The sequence below is a fragment of the Drosophila virilis genome, chromosome X, assembly GCF_030788295.1.
Source record: "Drosophila virilis strain 15010-1051.87 chromosome X, Dvir_AGI_RSII-ME, whole genome shotgun sequence".
Classification (NCBI taxonomy): domain Eukaryota; kingdom Metazoa; phylum Arthropoda; class Insecta; order Diptera; family Drosophilidae; genus Drosophila; species Drosophila virilis.
In genome coordinates, this window is record NC_091543.1 from 5107695 (window position 1) to 5126815 (window position 19121).

At 39.2% G+C, this 19121-nt stretch overlaps 1 protein-coding gene across 1 annotated transcript; it reads right to left on the minus strand.

The window, feature by feature from the left end:
• Positions 1 to 4984: 4984 nt before the first annotated feature.
• Inx7 (innexin 7) lies at positions 4985 to 7748 on the minus strand. Its single transcript, XM_002057878.4, has 3 exons — positions 7338 to 7748; positions 6073 to 6785; positions 4985 to 5411 (listed from the first exon to the last, which is right to left on the minus strand). The coding sequence occupies exons 1-3, from the start codon at positions 7569 to 7571 to the stop codon at positions 5036 to 5038; spliced, it is 1323 nt and encodes a 440-aa protein (XP_002057914.2). The 5' UTR covers positions 7572 to 7748; the 3' UTR covers positions 4985 to 5035.
• Positions 7749 to 19121: the final 11373 nt, after the last annotated feature.

Below are 19121 nucleotides of genomic sequence, written 5' to 3' on the forward strand. Positions count from 1 at the left end.
CATAGCTTAATAATTTTCTGTTGCCAGCATTTTGCACATGCTAAAACACATTCCGCGCACATGCCTTTCTCAGTGGACTCTCTCACGTGCGGCTGAAATTGGGGCCAGGCATTGCCAGAAATTGCTAATAAATTGTAATAAATGTTGCATGAGATGCAAATTGGATGCATGTGGGCGAAGAGGAATGTTACGAATTGGGCATTTGGGCGAGACATTTGCTAATCCGCACAAATGAAATGCAATTGAAATAAATTTTGCATGGCAAAGAAATTGGCAGAGCCCTCCCCCCCCCCCCCCCCCCATATTCCACCACCGTCGTGGCATGCAACAAGTGTGCCAATTGCATAAATTTATTGGCAACAAATTGCCGAGACAAGCCACAGGTCGCCGCACAGCAGGTCCACAGCATGTCCAAGTAGAGAGCCCAGCAGCCATTTCCCCAGTCGCATCTATTGCCTGACTGGGCTGCAGCTCGTTTCGCTTGGCTGCACCAGTTCAAAGTGTTAATTGTCGCATATATTTCGATAATTGAGGCAAATTTGTGCACCTACCCCTTTCCCCAAGGGCTGTCGCACATGAGAACCTGCACCTGAAAGTAAGCTTACTTCCATTAAGTTCGGCTTTGGGTCGAGCAGAAACGATAGCCTTTAATTATTTACTACAATTCTAGACATTATTTTTAACTGCTTTACTAACTATTTCCTGCACGTTGCCCGCTTTCAGTTTATGGCTAAAAATTTTCAAGTGGATTTACGGAAAAATGTGCAACGAGTCTCAAGTGAATTTTCATAAGAACCTTTGCAGTCGCCTCTGTTGGTAAGCGTTAAAATGTCATAAAACCGTTTTCCACCAATTTTCCACAGTTGCACGTGAAATTGCAACATCTCAGAGTCAATATTTTGCTGTTTATAAGTTTTTGCAACGTGCGTAATTATGTGTTAGCCATGAAATGAGCCCGAGGACATTTTCCCTAGACTTAACGCACATTAAAAAAAACGGTAAAAAGGGTATATTGGTGTTTCGTTGATGAATGTAACAGGCAGCAGGAAGCATCTGCAACTCCATTGGGTACATAGATTCTTATTCTAATTATGCGCCTATGTCTGTTCTTCCGTCTGTCTGTCTGGATAAGTCCGTCGATTTTAGAATCTAAAAGAGTTAAGGCGTTTCTTTTCGATAATCGATAACTTTTCGCGTTTCAAAGTTGTCGATAAAAATCGATATTGAAATTCTGTAATTTCAGTAAATCTCTTAGATTTTAGGAGCTAGACCCACCAAGATTGACATCTAGCCGCTAGAATATTATATACTGATCACGTATCTTTCAATTTATAGCTGTCGTATATTTATAAATCAAATGAATGATATACACATTCTTGTGAATATACGAATATTTTCAAGTACAATTGAATTTTTTTTTTTTTGAGAGAATATGTCAACCTCTAGATCAGATATTTATCAGCTTGATTTATCAGATATACCCTAGAATACTTTTGCTTGCCATTTTGTTTTTTTTAGAAACTAAACAGATTTCTTTTACAAAGTGCTTTCCAAAGTGCCGAGATGTCGCCCACATCAAAGACTTAACACTTCTTACCATTTCTTTTGGGTTTTCTCTTGGCTTTTGTTGCTGGGGCCAGCTTGTTTTGGCCATTTGTGGATATGGCCCGAAAGGCGCAAGCTCAATGGGGGCCAGAAGAAACCTGTCAGGCCAGAAAGCTGGTTCTTTGGCGACGATCTCGACAAAAATGTTAACGGTCATTCACCATGTGAGGGGCGAGGCGAGTCGATTCGATTCGATGCCCAAAACAATGCCGAGCTGTAGACAATTATTTATTGTTCTGCTTCTTGGTCTTGTTCTGGTTCTTTTGACTGGAATTTTTTTTTTTTTTTTTTTTGGTTTCCGCTTTTGCCCGAACTTCGAAACAACGAAGTTTCGGGAATGAACAAGACAACGAAAAAGAACATTAACTGAATCACTTGATATGCAAAGCAACAAAAGAATGAGAATATTTCTATATATATATATATATAGATCTATTGTGTAGTTCGCCCATGTGACATATTTATTTATTTCAATGCCCTCAACAATCCAATAATAACCTCTGATCAGTTCTCTGTTTTTTTTTTTTTTTTTTTTTTTGCTTTTTACATTTTGCATTTGCATTGATTCCATTTCGAAAGTCTGATATTATGCAAATAGCTGGCAAAACAGATTCGCAGCACACGCTTTCTGCGAGGTAAATCAACTAAATGTTGCAATTCGTCAAACTATCTGATTATTATTTATATAAACGTTACAAAGCGAAGCTTTATGATCATAAATTTAATACATATTGTGAAATATTTCTTACAAGAACTCACATACGTAGCTAGTTGATACGTATCTCTCATCATTTTTGATCTCTTGATCTCTATATACTTATAAAACTGTTGGTCCTGAATTTCTGATTGACTGACTGATTGACTGACTGACTGACCGTAGTTCCCTTATACGTTGGAGTTGTACGGAGTTTTGATCCATTCCACCCGCGTGTGTGGAAAAAACGCGAAAAAGATTTTTAAAAAACTTTTTTATTTGACAACCGATCGGCCGCAAACTCATTTTCAAAGATCTTTGTTCGAATTCATTTGAAAGCTGTTTCACACTTTTCGGAAAATCCATTCCCGCTTGGCGAAACTGGGGATCGTTGATTTGGTGCGTTCGTGTTCGATTCAATAGCCAAGGTTCTTTATGAAAATTAATTTTCGCAGAATTCAAGATTCCTGAGTTTTCGTCCAATCGACTTCATATCTGTGTTTAAAGCCCTAGCTAAGAACTTTATGAAAAAGTGCTCAAGGGTTTTCACACAAAACAAACTAAATACGGACAAAGCCGGGTAATAATCGTTAATTTTTATCGATCTTTGTTTTCGATTGTTGTTATGGAAACGAAAATGTTGGAAGGCTTCGAGAAATAAAAATATATATGTATAGGATTTTCCTAAATAATACAAACTTAAAGTTTGTACGCTTTAATAATCTATAAAAAATGCGTGCTACTAAGTTCCTTAGAAGTGGCTGATATGTTATTACGATATCTCAGGATCTTATGAAGCCAATGTATGAAGAATTCATTTATGTTTTAACGAAGGCTTGTACTTTTAGAAAACAATTGTTTCATTATTGGGTTCGGTACATTGCGCGTAGTATTCGATGAAAGTCAAGGCTCTTTTCAAATAAATGTAAAATAAATATTCAAATGAACTTTCATTAAAGCTTGAGAGCATTAGATCTTCGGATAGATTAAGCTGCCTAGTTTTGTTTTGTTTTTTTTTGTTTTCTACAGGTTTCTATTAGCTCAACAACTTAAGGCGACAGCAAACACATGTCGACTGACAGCCGCAAGAAGGGGCTACTGCAGGTGGCCCGGGCGCGTCGGGGCAGGGGAAGCTGCCACAGACTCAACTCCACGCAAGTGAACTCGTTGGCATTGACCGCAAATAAAAACGCAAACACTCGTCAGTTGGCAAAAAAAAAAAAAAAATGAAATAGTAAGAAAAAGAATAATTGGCAAACACCTTAAAAGATTTAGAAACGCAAAGATTTTAGTCGAGTGGCTGGCACTTTGGCCAATAAAATGTCAAATGGAAGTCAAACAAATGCTCGTCAGATCGAGACGTGCTCGACTCTGACCCGTTAAGCAGGTGTCATAACTAACTGGCAATTACATGTTCACAAATATGGCAATCGAATATATTTTTTTTATACCATGTTTTTGACGCATTTTTCTCTCCATCACAAATCTCAAGTGCCGCAAACGCCAAATGTTATATAGGGGCTGCAACAAATTGACATCAAGCCCATATAAGCACATCATTTGAGATTGTAGTTTGTTGCGAAATAACTCGGGAACTCTTGAAATGAATGTGAATCAAATTGGTATACGGCTTAGTTGGTGCATTTAGTTTTAGTCAACGCTTAATTTGCTGCTGGGCGTGGCATATTTTGCTAGGTACCTGAGGATAGCTTGGGATCGGTAGGACTAAATTGTGGAATATTTCGTATCTGCGTTAGGTAGGGCTTGCAAATAAATTTCCAAATAAATATTTTAATGTGCTTTCTGTGTTATGTTCTAAGTGTTCAGTCAAGCGACTGCAGAAACGTAATGTGATATCTCAGGATCTCATCAAGCTAATGGATGAAAAATTGATTTATGTTTTAATGAAGGCTTGTACTTTTAGAAAATAAATGGTTTATTAATGGGTTCGGTACATTACGCGTAATATCCGTTGAAGGACAAGGCTAACTTTATGAAAAATATTTGAATGAGCTTCCATCAAAGCTTTGAAATATTTATAAAGGTACGCATTATATATATCAGCTATATTTGAGGATCTGTGGAATGGCATTAAGGCAGCTGGCACTTTTAGAAAATAATTGCGCGTTACAAGGTTCGTTTTGTTGGACGTGACTAATTCAATTTGGAGCCGCAACGCAATACCGTGACCCAATTGTGAGCATGAGATATGACCCAATGGTAGATCTTTGAACTGTGAATGAAAACCACAGCTGTTGGCCACATTTGCCACGCCTGCGGTGCTGCGTGTCAATTGAAAGTGGGTCAAGCCACAGTCAAGAGTGTCAAATCCAAAGTCAAGATAAAGTCAAGCCAAACGAAAGACTTGACGGCTGACAACAAAATATATGTATATATATATATATATATATACCTCAGACAAAAAGGAGGCGGGCGATTAACTGTTACAGCTGCCACGCCCACGCGGCTCAAAAATTTTGGGTGGCTGAGCTTAGCCGGTTTTAGGAGTTTTTTCCATTTCTAAACTGGCAGCGGGGCCAGTTTTTTGCTTTCGGCTAATTTGAATATTGAAATATTGAAATATTTCTTGCAACCGGTTGACGCAGCCAAGGCCAATAAGAAGAAGCACAAGAACTTGACAATAAATATATTCAAAATAATAATAAAAAAAAAAAACATCTGAAATCGATAACAATTAATAACATAGCTTTAATTAAGGTACATAAATAGCAGCCATCAAATGGGCAACGTGGCGCCATCTGTGGGCGATTTTGGCGTTGCCAAAACGGGCCCCGCCCCCCGATGATGCAACAGCGGCGCATCAACCGTATCCAGTCCACCGAGAAGCGGATACTTTCCGGTACTGCCGCTGGGCAACTCACGTTCCCGTGCTCGATAATCATTGATATCGTTATCGTGTATCGGATCGTTGGGAAACTCGCTGGCCAAATGGTAGATGACCTTTTGGAAGAGGAACTCGGACAGATTGGTGCGCAAAAAGAACAGGAACATCCAATTCGAGAAATTGCATTTCTCTATAATTGACTTCAGATCCGATTCATCCATTTTGCCGGGCTTGGCCCAGTACAGAGCACATTTGGTGAAGGTAACGCTAAAAGAAGAACAATCAAATTAATTGGATTTCTGGACAGAGCTAAGGCTTAAGGGACGGAAGCACAAGAACATCATAAGATGTTTAGATGGATCATATGCAGATACAGATACATTTTGGCTGCAGTAAAAGATACTTTGATCTGAAGAGCCCAGAACATACTAAGGCTTCTAAGGCTTGAGCGTCCTGGAAGCTAGACCCTAAAATTCGGACAGCCTAAATTGCAAATATTATAGATCCTCTGCGTTGTCTAAGGAATACGTAAGGTCTATGGCTTGGTATAGTAGGAAAATACCCTAATACAGGGTATTTTAGGTTTGTCCTGTCTTGTGTAACGCATGGAGGCAGACATCTCCGGTCCCATAGAGTATATATATTTTCTAGATCAGCAGCAACAGCCGAGTAGCTATAGCCCAAGGTCCGTCTGTGTTTGCAATGAGAGCCAAATGATATAGGTGTCCGATTCGGCAGGTTTTGATAAATATACTGCCTTAAATAAAAAGGTCCTATCAAGCTTGAAGAGCTTGGGACCGATTTGCTCTAGATGGCTTCGAGGTTGTCCTCTATAAAAGAAAACCTCCCAAGATCTGGACCTAGACATTCTGGGAATTTCTGGGAATATGTGCTAGCTCGGTATGAGAGCTTGAGGACTTCAACTTACTTATGGTAGAAGATGAGCGTGAAGAGGCGCCAGAGCAGACCCAAAACGGTGACAACCAACAGGAACGAATACCAGAACCAGAGTATTGTGTAGATCTTCTCGTTCATGATATTCAGTGCCATGACACAGAGTGTATCGTGCTCTTGGAGCGAGCCAGCCGAGCCATATTTGTAGAACGTGCATTTGGTGACTTTGGGAAAGACCACGTCGAGTGCATCCATTTTATCGACCCAGCGTTCGCGAAGCACCTTCACGCCCAACGTGAGAAACTCGCGACCGAGAAACCGATTTGTCCAATAGATTTGTAGGCACAGATTCAACAAATTGAGCAGCTCGGCAAAGACCAAATGTGCACCCCAAGATTGATTCAGACGCATCCGATCGATCATAGTGCGTCGTATGTTGATCACGCGATCCTCCACCTCGGCCATCGAGGGTATATTCAGTTTACCAATGCGCATGCTATCGTTCTTCAGATACTTGGTCAGCCCAACCATGCGCAAGCCATAGACCAAGGCCTTGACGCGTCCACCCTCCAGTTTCTTCCAGAGCGCGTGCGGCAGATAGAAGCACAGCGCCTGCCCGAACAGCACAAAGGGCACCCACTGATAGTAGGCGTGCCTTTTGATCACATCCTCCTTGCGATTGTAGGGTCCGATGCCCGGCTGGAAAATGGAGCCGGAGTCTAGCGCCGTGTTGTTCAGGTGACGCACCTGTGGTTGATTAAATCAAGCAGTTGCATGGCATTTTAGTTATTTTGAAAGATGTGGCAACCCCAAAGATAAACAATTATGTTGCGGCCTCTATAATTCATAATCAGTTTAAGCAAGCACAAGCACAAAGTGCTTACGATTGGGCAACACTTTCAAATATTTGGTACACTTGCTTGTTGCCAGAAGGCCACATGCAGCTTCAAAAAACTGGCTGAATCTTAGATAGAAAATAGCTAAAAATAGTTAAATAAGCTTTCTGGCCAACAAACATAGCTAGTATCTGTCGTCAAAAATCAGGCTAAATCAGTTTATTAGCGTCAACTGTTTCCAGCCGATCTCTGTTAATAGCCAATTCTGGCTAGTAAAAAGCTGAATCAACTTGAGATGTAAATAATTGTTGACAATATAGTACACAATATAAAGTAGCAAGAGTCGTGCCGATATACCCTATATATTGCATACGAGGAAGATTAAGTTCTTGAGACTGAGACTGAGTTTTTCATGAACAAGTTTAGCTTTTGAGTACTGTAAAATCCATCAATGCACACTTACCACTGTGAATGTGGGCGTAAAGAAGCAGAATGTATTTATAACGGGCGCGACCACATTATCGGATATGCACTGTATGTGCTCGCCAATGTATTGGCGTGAGGTTATCAACAGGGTTGCCACCAGCAACAGCACAAAGGTCCAGCGATAGTGCAGCTTGAACACAATGTTATCGATAACCACGCGCGATATATCGAACTTGAGGTATTGCTTAACCGAACTGAAGGTGCCCAACATGATGTTAACTTTCTACGCCCGAAAGCCAACCCTGTTCAGCGCTTGTTATCAGGCCCGCGATATAATCGAACGTTTTAATATATTTAAAACAGAAATATTTATATGTGTTGTTTTTTTTTTTGCTTTCTGATTTTTGTGCGAGCAGCTCCTCGTATCGTTGCTGTTGTTGACGGACTGCAAGGCTTTTTAAGTTTAAACGTCGTTTGGCCGGCCGATCGAGCGAATGGGCGACTACACCTTATCAACAGCCAGCAGACCAACCCCTTGGCAGCTGGAGGAGGGGCGCGGGCGGGGGCGGGGCTATCCCTAGCCAGCCACTTGGGAGCGAAAAAATAAGGCAACGATAAGATAAATTCAACTGAAAATAACAAAAAGGCAAAGTAAAACAGTTAAGCACATTAATTGAGTTTAATTATGATACCCTGTAGGCGCATAGAAAATGTCTGAGCCAGGGCATATTGGTTTTAAGTAAGCCGACATGGCCGAGCCGATATATATATATACATGAATATATGGTTGGTCAGGTTGAGCTGGAGAAATATATACATATATATGCATATATACAACTTTTCAGTTTTAATCGAAATTTGTCACAATTATCAGTATATCGATAAGAAATCGATTTCCGCCCAAAATCGTTCAAAATAATATACTTCTAATGTAAGAGCCTTATCTTTGAATCATATGCCCATAGCAAGACCATATATATGCTCTCGAAACTCCAATAAGATCTGCTGACAAACATAGAAGTTATTCCGAACTCGTTTGTCAATAAATCAAACTGATCTCAGGCACTGGAGTAGAGCTAGAGCTAGCAAAATTGTTATGTAGATGACCATTCTTTCGTTATGAAAATATAGAAAATTGCACAAAAAATTATATTTTTCATTTTATAAACTTATAAGCAGGGTATCCACCCACTAGAGAAGTTAAGTTTGATTCTTGAGTCGCATAGCGCTAGGGTGCTCCGCCCATAGCAAGCACACACTCAAGAGAGTGGTCGGAAAACCCTCTCAAGACATGTGCTCAATAGTTATAAGCGTAGAATATATTTTTGATTGGCAAAACAGTGTGTCCTCCTTGCCTAGCCATTGGGTTCTAATCGAGTACCGTTTTTAACTCAAGAGCAACATGCTTGCTGCAGACACCTCTGCTCTAGTACATCCATTCTATCATTCTATCATGACATTGCACTCGGCGTGGGCGATATTAATATGGACCAATATCAGTGCTCGGTTGGCGCCATTAGCATGAGCTTTTAGATTACTGGGACAAGCTTAGCCTTAAATGGGCAGAAGACAATCTAAACCGAAAAATGATAAAACAAGGGAAGAGCATGTTTCGCTGATTCTATAGAGAAGTTAGTAATATTCCTGATCAGAACGACAAGCTGGATTATTCTAGCCAAATCCATCTGTCCGCCCTATGAAAAGAACCAAAGCCAAAGACCTGCAGTTTCAAATATGTATTCAGCTAAATCACACGCAGAATGGGTTTATTTTTTTTTTATCGATATTTTCTGAAATTTTCGATATACCGATAACTATCGCTTTTGAAACATGCCTGTTTAAGTATTGCTCAAAAGTAAAAGCGCACTCGATTCACTTAAAAAAAAAGGCCAAAAGTTTTCTATAACAATTGTGCAAGTTCTTTGATTGCTTTTTTGTCTAGTTATCGACAGACCTTAGACACTTTATTCCTTGAAGCAGGCATAGATACAGATAGAGAAATGTGGAACGCCTTGAAGAAGGCGCCTCCGATTCCAGAAAGAAAATATATTTTTTAGATCAGCCAAGCTGTTCCTCTGTTCCTCTGTCTGTCGTCTAGTCCCTCAGCCCTGACGCCTCGGCCTGCCTAGCATATACTCACTCTCTCGTTATTTTATTCGAAATATCGCAGCTTGAAGTTCAAGTCGAAACATTAAGTATGGCTGCGACCCCATTATGGGCCGTTGTTATCAGCGGCAATTGACCGAGTTGTCGAGTGCACTTTGGATGAGTGCAGCTGACACAGATTGGTCTTGGGGGATATACGTATTGTTATTTACATTTGTGCACAACTGTTTGCTAGTCTTGCCTTTGATCTTGGCTGGCGATTGAGGCCTAGTGACTGGTACTAGCGCCCGTTTGCGTCATGGCTGATTCATGTTGGGCACTTGCGGTATCTTGGCAGCTGGCGGAACTAATTAGCCAGCCGGCAATGCGAACAACATTATCAAAAATCAAAGAACTATGCCATGAGGCATGCTTCTCCGCGCCGCATTTACAGCAAGGCTGCGTCAACGCTTGCCTGGAATGTGTTCAGGTAATCGTGACAAGTCAATATTTGGCCAGTGCTGCCAGATGCTTGTCACTGACAACAAAAAATATATGGTATATACACCCAGTACTTATCTCGCTGGGACTATCTTTAAGTGCTTCATCTCTATTTATAATATTATCTTTGTTTGTTTCGGCTGGTAAGATATCATGCATTGGCTGGAAGCAAAAGTTGGGTAGGTTTAGACAGACCTGTAGAGTATCCAGTTTTTATTTGATCGTGTGAATATATCAAAACACATTTCCAGATGTATCTGTATCTGTATCTGTATCTGTATCTGTATCTGTATCTGTATCTGTATCTGTATCTGTATCTGTATCTGTATCTGTATCTGTATCTGTATCTGTATCTGTATCTGTATCTGTATCTGTATCTGTATCTGTATCTGTATCTGTATCTGTATCTGTATCTGTATCTGTATCTGTATCTGTATCTGTATCTGTATCTGTATCTGTATCTGTATCTGTATCTGTATCTGTATCTGTATCTGTATCTGTATCTGTATCTGTATCTGTATCTGTATCTGTATCTGTATCTGTATCTGTATCTGTATCTGTATCTGTATCTGTATCTGTATCTGTATCTGTATCTGTATCTGTATCTGTATCTGTATCTGTATCTGTATCTGTATCTGTATCTGTATCTGTATCTGTATCTGTATCTGTATCTGTATCTGTATCTGTATCTGTATCTGTATCTGTATCTGTATCTGTATCTGTATCTGTATCTGTATCTGTATCTGTATCTGTATCTGTATCTGTATCTGTATCTGTATCTGTATCTGTATCTGTATCTGTATCTGTATCTGTATCTGTATCTGTATCTGTATCTGTATCTGTATCTGTATCTGTATCTGTATCTGTATCTGTATCTGTATCTGTATCTGTATCTGTATCTGTATCTGTATCTGTATCTGTATCTGTATCTGTATCTGTATCTGTATCTGTATCTGTATCTGTATCTGTATCTGTATCTGTATCTGTATCTGTATCTGTATCTGTATCTGTATCTGTATCTGTATCTGTATCTGTATCTGTATCTGTATCTGTATCTGTATCTGTATCTGTATCTGTATCTGTATCTGTATCTGTATCTGTATCTGTATCTGTATCTGTATCTGTATCTGTATCTGTATCTGTATCTGTATCTGTATCTGTATCTGTATCTGTATCTGTATCTGTATCTGTATCTGTATCTGTATCTGTATCTGTATCTGTATCTGTATCTGTATCTGTATCTGTATCTGTATCTGTATCTGTATCTGTATCTGTATCTGTATCTGTATCTGTATCTGTATCTGTATCTGTATCTGTATCTGTATCTGTATCCTTATCTGTTTCTTTATCTGTTTCCTTATCTGTATAAGTTCAATATTCTTCTACCTGCATCACTTTCTTTGATTGATTAATCAAAAGTCTTATCTGCATCATAATCGGCGGCTTCATCTCTTATCTTTAGGCATATTCGTATTTAGCTAAGGTATTTGCGTGCGTATTACAAAGCACGTATATTTTGATAGGAAGAGCTAAAGTCCCAGCCTATCGGATTAGATTGCTCCAGATACGGGGCCCGGTTACGAATGTGCACTCTTTGTCGAACGCGCTTAGTAATTTGTACATATTTAGTTGGCTGATTGGTTGCCGGTAAAATACGGTAGATATGAAATAACATGAAGGTTTTTTTTAGCCGTAACTGCTTTAGTGACTTTGCTTCCTAACACCCCCTTCCGCAATAAATATTCATTGCGACACAGTTCATTGATTGATGGACTATGACGCTTGCTCAATCGGCGTCATAAGCAATTGTCTGGTCTCGTCTTGTCTCTCTATCTATCTCTGTCTTTGTCATTGTTGCATCTGGATTGCATTACAGGTGAAATTTGAATACGCTCAACCACAAAAGAAATCGAAATGCGATCCATTCATGCAAAGCGCGCACAAAATGACGAAATATATTTAAAATATACAGGCAAACAAGCCAGAGAGCTCGAGTCGGGTGGGCACGACTAGCAGATACCCTTAATCAAGAAACATGTATATAAATCGATATTTATCGATATTAGGGAAATGAAAGAATATATGTCAGACTTCAAGAGTCTAGCATTTATTGCTTCCGCAGTTCCTCAGATGATCAAGAATATATATAAGCTTTATGGCTTAGCTGTCGCGAACGCCTTTTCCGACTGTCACAATATCATACCCCTTTTATTCATTTGCAAAGCTGTTCACTTCGCAATTCACCTCAAGATACAATTACAAGTAGCTTAACAATTTGAAGAGAACGCGTTCGATTAATTTGCAACAGTTGCAACAAGTTCTGCTGAAAATGTGAAAGTATTTTCGATATCGGATGAATAATTTGCGCAATAGGCCGCAAAACCGAAAAAAATATGCTACTCGGCTGTGCTAGAGGAAGAGTTACCCCACAAATGTTTGGGTCGGGTGCAATCGACTGCAGAGCACTTGTTCAAACTTGTTTAAGTTTTTGTGATTTTATTGTGCTTAAAGAACGACTGGAACGATTTATTCTTATGCTTGCAGTGTAAAACAATTACCACAAAGTGTATAAATATTATGGTTTACTTAGCATACAGACATGATAAATATATATTAAATATATACATAGATCGGCAGACCCTTGCTTCTGCAATTCGCAGACATTTAACTGAACTATACAAAAATGATTCCCCATCATATCAAGCTGTTCCACAAACTGCTCTTGGCCCAGTTCTATATAAACCTTAAATGATTCAGTTGTGCAAACCCTTTCAAAAAGGTGATAATAAATAATTATAAAAGCTGACTCGAACCTCGTGAACTTCTCTTTAAGAATGAATACTTTTTTCTTAGTATTAGCTGTACGATTTAATTAAACACGTTCGATTTTGATTAGGTTCGATACAAATATTTCCAAAGAAAAAGTTTGTCATACTGAAATTTATTTTTTCAATTTTGGTTAACAGCTTTATTAAAGAATGCATCCCATATGAATACCTCTCAAAACATTAACAAATTATTTAAATTTGACTCTTAAATATATTTCTAAATATATATACTATTTCAATCTAAGTAAAGTAAGGAATAAGTTAAAGTAAGAAATATCGTTGGCAGGCCAAACTTCGATGTTTCTTCCTTTTAAAGTTGATTTGGGAGTCTCTAATGCACTTATCGATGACATCGAGCGATATATATCGAAACATTAAACGCCAGAAACATCGCGTTCTTCTTCGATAGCAATCGATATCTTAATGTTTCGATGCTTTTCATAAAATACGAGATGGAAATGTTTCCGAATTTTTTATATTTCTTCAAATCTAGAGAAATATTGTTTCCAAACAAGCAGATATTAATCTTCACTAAATAGGATATAGAAGAATAGAACATGCTTCGTGGGATACTCTCTACTTTAATCTATATCTACTTCAATCTGATCTATTTATCAGTACTAAAAAAGCTTCAGTAAATTCAACTTCATTAAACTACACACAAAATTCTCTTCTAAAGACATAAATATTTGAATTAATTTCTTATTTAGTAAATTGTAGTTCCTATCTTCTTCCTTCTTCTTCTGCTTATGCGGCAGTAAATATTATCAATTTCTTTGTAAATGCCAAAAACTCAAGAACTTTTTACCAATAGCTTATGGGCCTTCTTGGGTTGGGAAACTTTCTAAAATAGATAACAGGCCACATCACAATCTATTCATATTCAATATACATGCAGAGAATGCGCATACGTGACCGTTGTGAGGTCATCAAAAATTATCAGTTCTATTAACCCATATACGATAGACATGGTTCGGAGAGTTGGGACTTTGGCAGACAGCGTTTGGCACGATAAAGTCGATATCCAGCGCTTTGATGTGGCGCATCGGAAATCAAGTGTGCCGCCAATTAAGCCCAACTGATTAGCTTAAAAACTGTATATATATATATATGCATATGCCTGTCCATATCTTAGCTAAGCTGTTAATACCTTTTATCTGACTCAGGTGGAGTACTGTGGAAATTGGGTACCGCATCGGCCATTAAATCCAAAGAGGGATTCAGCCGCGAAATGGCTTTGGGGACTGGCCAACTATGACGCTGACGGGCATTTCGGTGAATTCGTCATGACTAAGCCATCAAAATGCGTGGAGCATCGCGATCTGCCCGCAACCGCCACGCTTCCCTTACCCCGCTGGCGTACACAAACATTTGATTCATGCTTTAAATAACATGTGCTGAAAACGCAATCTCAGCATGGCGACATGTAAATGCAAGCAGGGATGTGTGATTGTGGCTTTGCACGACTTGAAGATACCCTGTTAACAGTCGACAGTACTTGAAAGGCCTAAAAGTCCATTGCTCAGCTTGCTTACAATCATTATGCTTGATTTTATGAGAACAATATCTATGTATAATCCAGAAAAGTCCGAGAAACCAATTTCGCAGAGTCCAGTTCCTGAGTTCCATAAAGGTTCAATATGAGCACAGCTTAAAAAACCTTTTGGCATGCTCAAGTTAAGTCTGATGAACAACAAAATGTATTTTCTTAGCACGCGTCATATTATATTTTCTTTTATATTGTGATTTAATGTGTTTGCGGTTACTTTAGCTCAAGCTTTTCAATAAATTACATTTAAAAATGCTATTATTATGCTGCATATAAAATTTTGCAACACTGGCACACACAGTTCCTGAGTTCGATGAGGTATAAACTATAAAACAGCTCTTAAGTGGCTTAAAAAAGTTGTATACCTTCACAAACATAAAACGTTGTTATCAGAGATGCCGCCTACCAAATTTCACTGCTCGAATACTTATAGTTCCTGAGATTCTTGTTGGGTTTTACAGGGTATATAAATATTAAAAGTGCTCAGCACAGGCACGACCTGCTTAAATATTTATTGAATCGAACTCTATATCCTCTTAGCTACTTATATGTTTTGTGAAAACCCTTTGTTTTTGTTTTGCAAACTGTTCGAGAAATATGCAAAATTATGAACAATTCCAATTGATTTTATCAAAATCGAGCATTATTAAAATCAAGTACCAAATGCTTCACAATCTGACTGTAATAGTTGCCGAGTTACTTGAGATTGTTGTCGTATGTTTACAGCGCATTTGGCATACGAAATGAATACAAAACTATTAACAACAGCATTAAATGCTTGACTCCAAAGTTCTTTGTCAATTTGTGTAAATATTTATGCTGCGGCTCGAGGCGTCTTATCTGATGTTTCGCAAAATTTTGTGGCCTGGTGTGAAATTCGAGACGTCGAGACCGAAACATAAAAAAAAAGGAACGAAACGGCAAAGAAAAAAACAAGACTTCACAGAAAATTGAGTCGTTTGAGGCGTTGATTTGATTTATGCCAAAATAGATGAGCTGCCACGCCCCCTACGCCCACCCCCCTAACTGCCTACAACAACACTGATATACGATATGATCAATTATGTGTGTGTGCGTGTGTGTGCGTGTGTGTGTGCGTGTGTGTGTGGCCAGATGCTGTAAATTTTAACGGTGTACCTAATGCGATTTATGAGCGTGCGATTTGTAGTAGGCGTCTTTAATTTAAAATATTTATCGGATAACTATTATTAATTGATATAACATCTCTATAAATGATTCGATAATAGATTTAACAAATAGTTCGAACCCTTTGAATGACTTTGAATAGGCTTATGAGCGCTGCTTCGGCTGGCTCTTTGAGAGAAGAGGCACGTGATTGAAGAGTCTCAGCTAAATTGTTTGGCATATAAATTATATACTTATTTACTTTTTTTTTATATTAATTAATAATTAAATTCTAGATATATTTTTATACCCTGAAATGGGCGATTTTGGTAAATAATAAAAGCTAGAGTCACGAAAATGATATGTTGCTTCTAAAATAGAATATATATATTTGCATTTGATGTTGGAAGAAGAGGGTTCTGGGTATCCCCTAGCCGGGAGCTCCCGGTTTAAAAAAAAAACTATTTTTTGCTTGCAAACAATTTATTAATGCAATCGAATTGAAACATTTTAAAATTTAATTTAATTTTTAATTTAATACGAACATAAGCCTAGGATTTTTGCCCTATACTTAAAGTGTATTCTAGAATTCGGCTCTATATTTTTTAAGGAAATTTCATATCTTTTTTTGAAATTTCATATCTGGAGATTTTTCTTGAATAATTTCAACTGGAATTTACTTTTTAAATTTTCTGCTCCCCGGACATTCCATTTGATATGCTTGGGTTTCTCGAAATTCTGTTTCTTTAAAGTGTTTTTTTTTTTTTGAGAAACAAGTTCGATAATTGTTATATATGGAAAAATTATTCAAGCCCCGCTGGGATTTGATAGCTAACAATGTTATAATAATTTCTAATTTTATTTTACGAATTGACTTCTAATCATTTTATGAAAATGGCTTATGCATATGTATATGTAAATATATATATGTATATAGGTATATATATGTATGTATATATATGCATATATATATATATATAGGCATTTCGGTTATAAAACACAACGGATCTGATTTGATATGGGCCCACTTGAGACGCACAAGCGTGTAAGGGTGAGGTTGTAAATTTACATTTAAACAATTGAGCGCGAGAGAGGGAGAGAGCGCGTATATATATTATTTGAAGGCATTTAATTTATAATTAAGATAGTATAAGCTAAGGTAATACGGCTCGTAGAGGCCATAAATTATGGTCAAACGACGTTCAGGCTAAACAATCCGATGATTAAAGGCTGCTCGCACCTTAACAGAAGGCACAGAAAACGAGTGTAACAGGTAGTCAGCCGGTTCGAATCCACATCCACATGGCTGCTATATACCACAGGTGTGCGTGTGTGTGTGTGCGTGTGTGTGTATTGAGTGGTAAAGTATATCTGGCGAGCTGGAAAATCCATTGATTGAGCGCTTAAATGTATCTATCGATGGCATAGATTGAAAGCATAACGAAAGGTAAAAGATACACACGCACACACAGACACGCTGTGGCCACAGGTAGTTGGGCAGCTCGTCAGGTAAGGGAAAGGTCTGTCTGTTTTGTAATTACTGCACATTATCAGGGAGACGCGTCAGGTAAATAACAATTTGAAGGCAAACATCATGCAGTGAAAGCAGTTGCCGATAATAAAATAAAAATACCAAAACCCAAAAAAAAAAAAACACATTTCTGTGTGTCTGCGTCTGCTTCTTCTTCTTCTTCTTCTTTGAGAGTGACAGAGAGAGCGAGAGGGGGAGCGAGAAAGAGAGAGAGAGAGAGAGAGATATGTATCTGTGCCTGTCCGTAACTTGTTTCTTTGTGCAATGTGCATTCCAGTGGAGCTGGGCTCTGCTTTATTTCACTCAATTGACGAGTTCCAAGAACTCTTCGTCTTCGCCCTCGTCTTCAGCGTGGAGCGTTGCATAAATACACACACACACACACACACAGACACTCGCATGCATACATACCTGTACACACACACACACACACACAGGCACATATGAGGTATGCGTTGCAGTTGCATTTTGTTGCTTTTCGGCCAGCCTGAGTCTGGGTGCAGTTAGCGCTGCAGCGTTGCCAGACTGTCGCCAGATTGAAATTTGCATAACCTCAAGACATAACGAGCCTTTCGTTTGCTTAAACAAGTCCCCAATTAATTGTAATTTCTAACTACATAGCGTTGCCAGACTGTTTGCAAGTGCAATTTTAATCTCTGAAGTCAGACAGAGTTGCTCGAAAAACAGCCTTAAAAACAGTAGTTCTTTGCTTGGTATCCCATTGAAGGTTGCCAGATCAGCCCACAATTGCAGCTTTTGGGCTCCGCACCTTGCCCCACTTCGGTTTCATTTTGAGCAGTATGTATGTGCCCAATATCCTGGCAACTTTTAAGCTAGAGTTGTCTTAAGGCTGCGCAAGGTTGCCAGATCGCTTTAAAGTGCATATGTTTTAATGACAAGCTATGTATATGTGCGTCTAAATTTAGAGCGGCCTTTAAACCTTTATCTAGGCTAGAACAACAGCTAGTCAGGGTTGCCAGACTGCTTAAAAGTACCTTACAGCCTTCTGTCCAGCGTGAAAGCTCAGCTTGGCAACAATTAAATAACCAAGTCAGCAAATTGCGTTGCCAGACTGCTTGCTGTTTATTTGTTTTCGGTTCGGAAAATTGATTTGGATAAAAAAAAACCAATATATATATATATATATATATAAAAGTATGGGGCCTTCATGCTTAGGGTTATTAAGCGACAGATTTTAATTGGAAAGACGAATTGCTGAGAACAGCTGAACGAAATTCTATAGCTTAATGGAATACCGCTAGCTTTAATTTGAATTGTCTAATTAAACGGGCTCGTCGCATTCCCGATAAACGAAATTCGCATCAGTTGCGGCAACTGCGAATGCAATGGCATATGTCAGCTGCCGTTGCCGCTGACAGTTTTCGGTGGCAAATGTAAATACCCTATTAGCTGATCTTCCAGTCAGGTATATACAATGTTTGAAATGCGTTTGCCAGATGTGCAGCTGGCAGTCCAAAACTGTAAACGCATTTCAACAGCAATTGCCATTATTACACGCACATTGCATTGCATAGGTATTGGCCAAGTCGAAGCTGGGCTAAGAAAATGGCGACATTTGGCAGTGGCATCAACTGAGTCATGGCATGCCCCCGCTTCTACCCACTACAGCCAGGCAAATGCCACTTGACCCCGCTCCTGCCTTAACTAACCCCACCAACATGGCTTGGCTATGTGCTTGTGTGTGTGTGAGTGTGTGTGTGTCTCAGCTTCCAGTTAGCGCTTGAGTCTCCACTAAATCATGTTTATGTTGCGCTCTCTCAGCAGCAGCAGCAGCAGCAGCAGCATAGAAAAACAGGTCTGACTGCAGAGACAAAGGCAGAGCGCGTGTTTATGTGTGTGTGTGTGAGTGCTGCTGCTGTGTTTGATTGCGCGCGTGTGTGCCTATATGTGTGTGCGTGTGTGTGTGTGTGTGCACTCAAGGCGCGCGCTCAACAAGATCCACCCCAAGCAACAACATTTACCTGAGCTCACATGAACAACGCAGCGCGCTCTCTATCACACTCACACTCATGCGCGCGCTCGTGCGCTCACTCACACACACAGTTGTGGGCAAACGACTCAAGCGCAAGAGACCTGCTTGCCTGCTCTCGCACGCTCTCTCTGGCGTTTGTGCACGTTTGGGCTGTGTGCGCTCTCTCTCTCGGCGCCCGTTACTCCAAAGTTTTGGGCTCAGTTTGAATT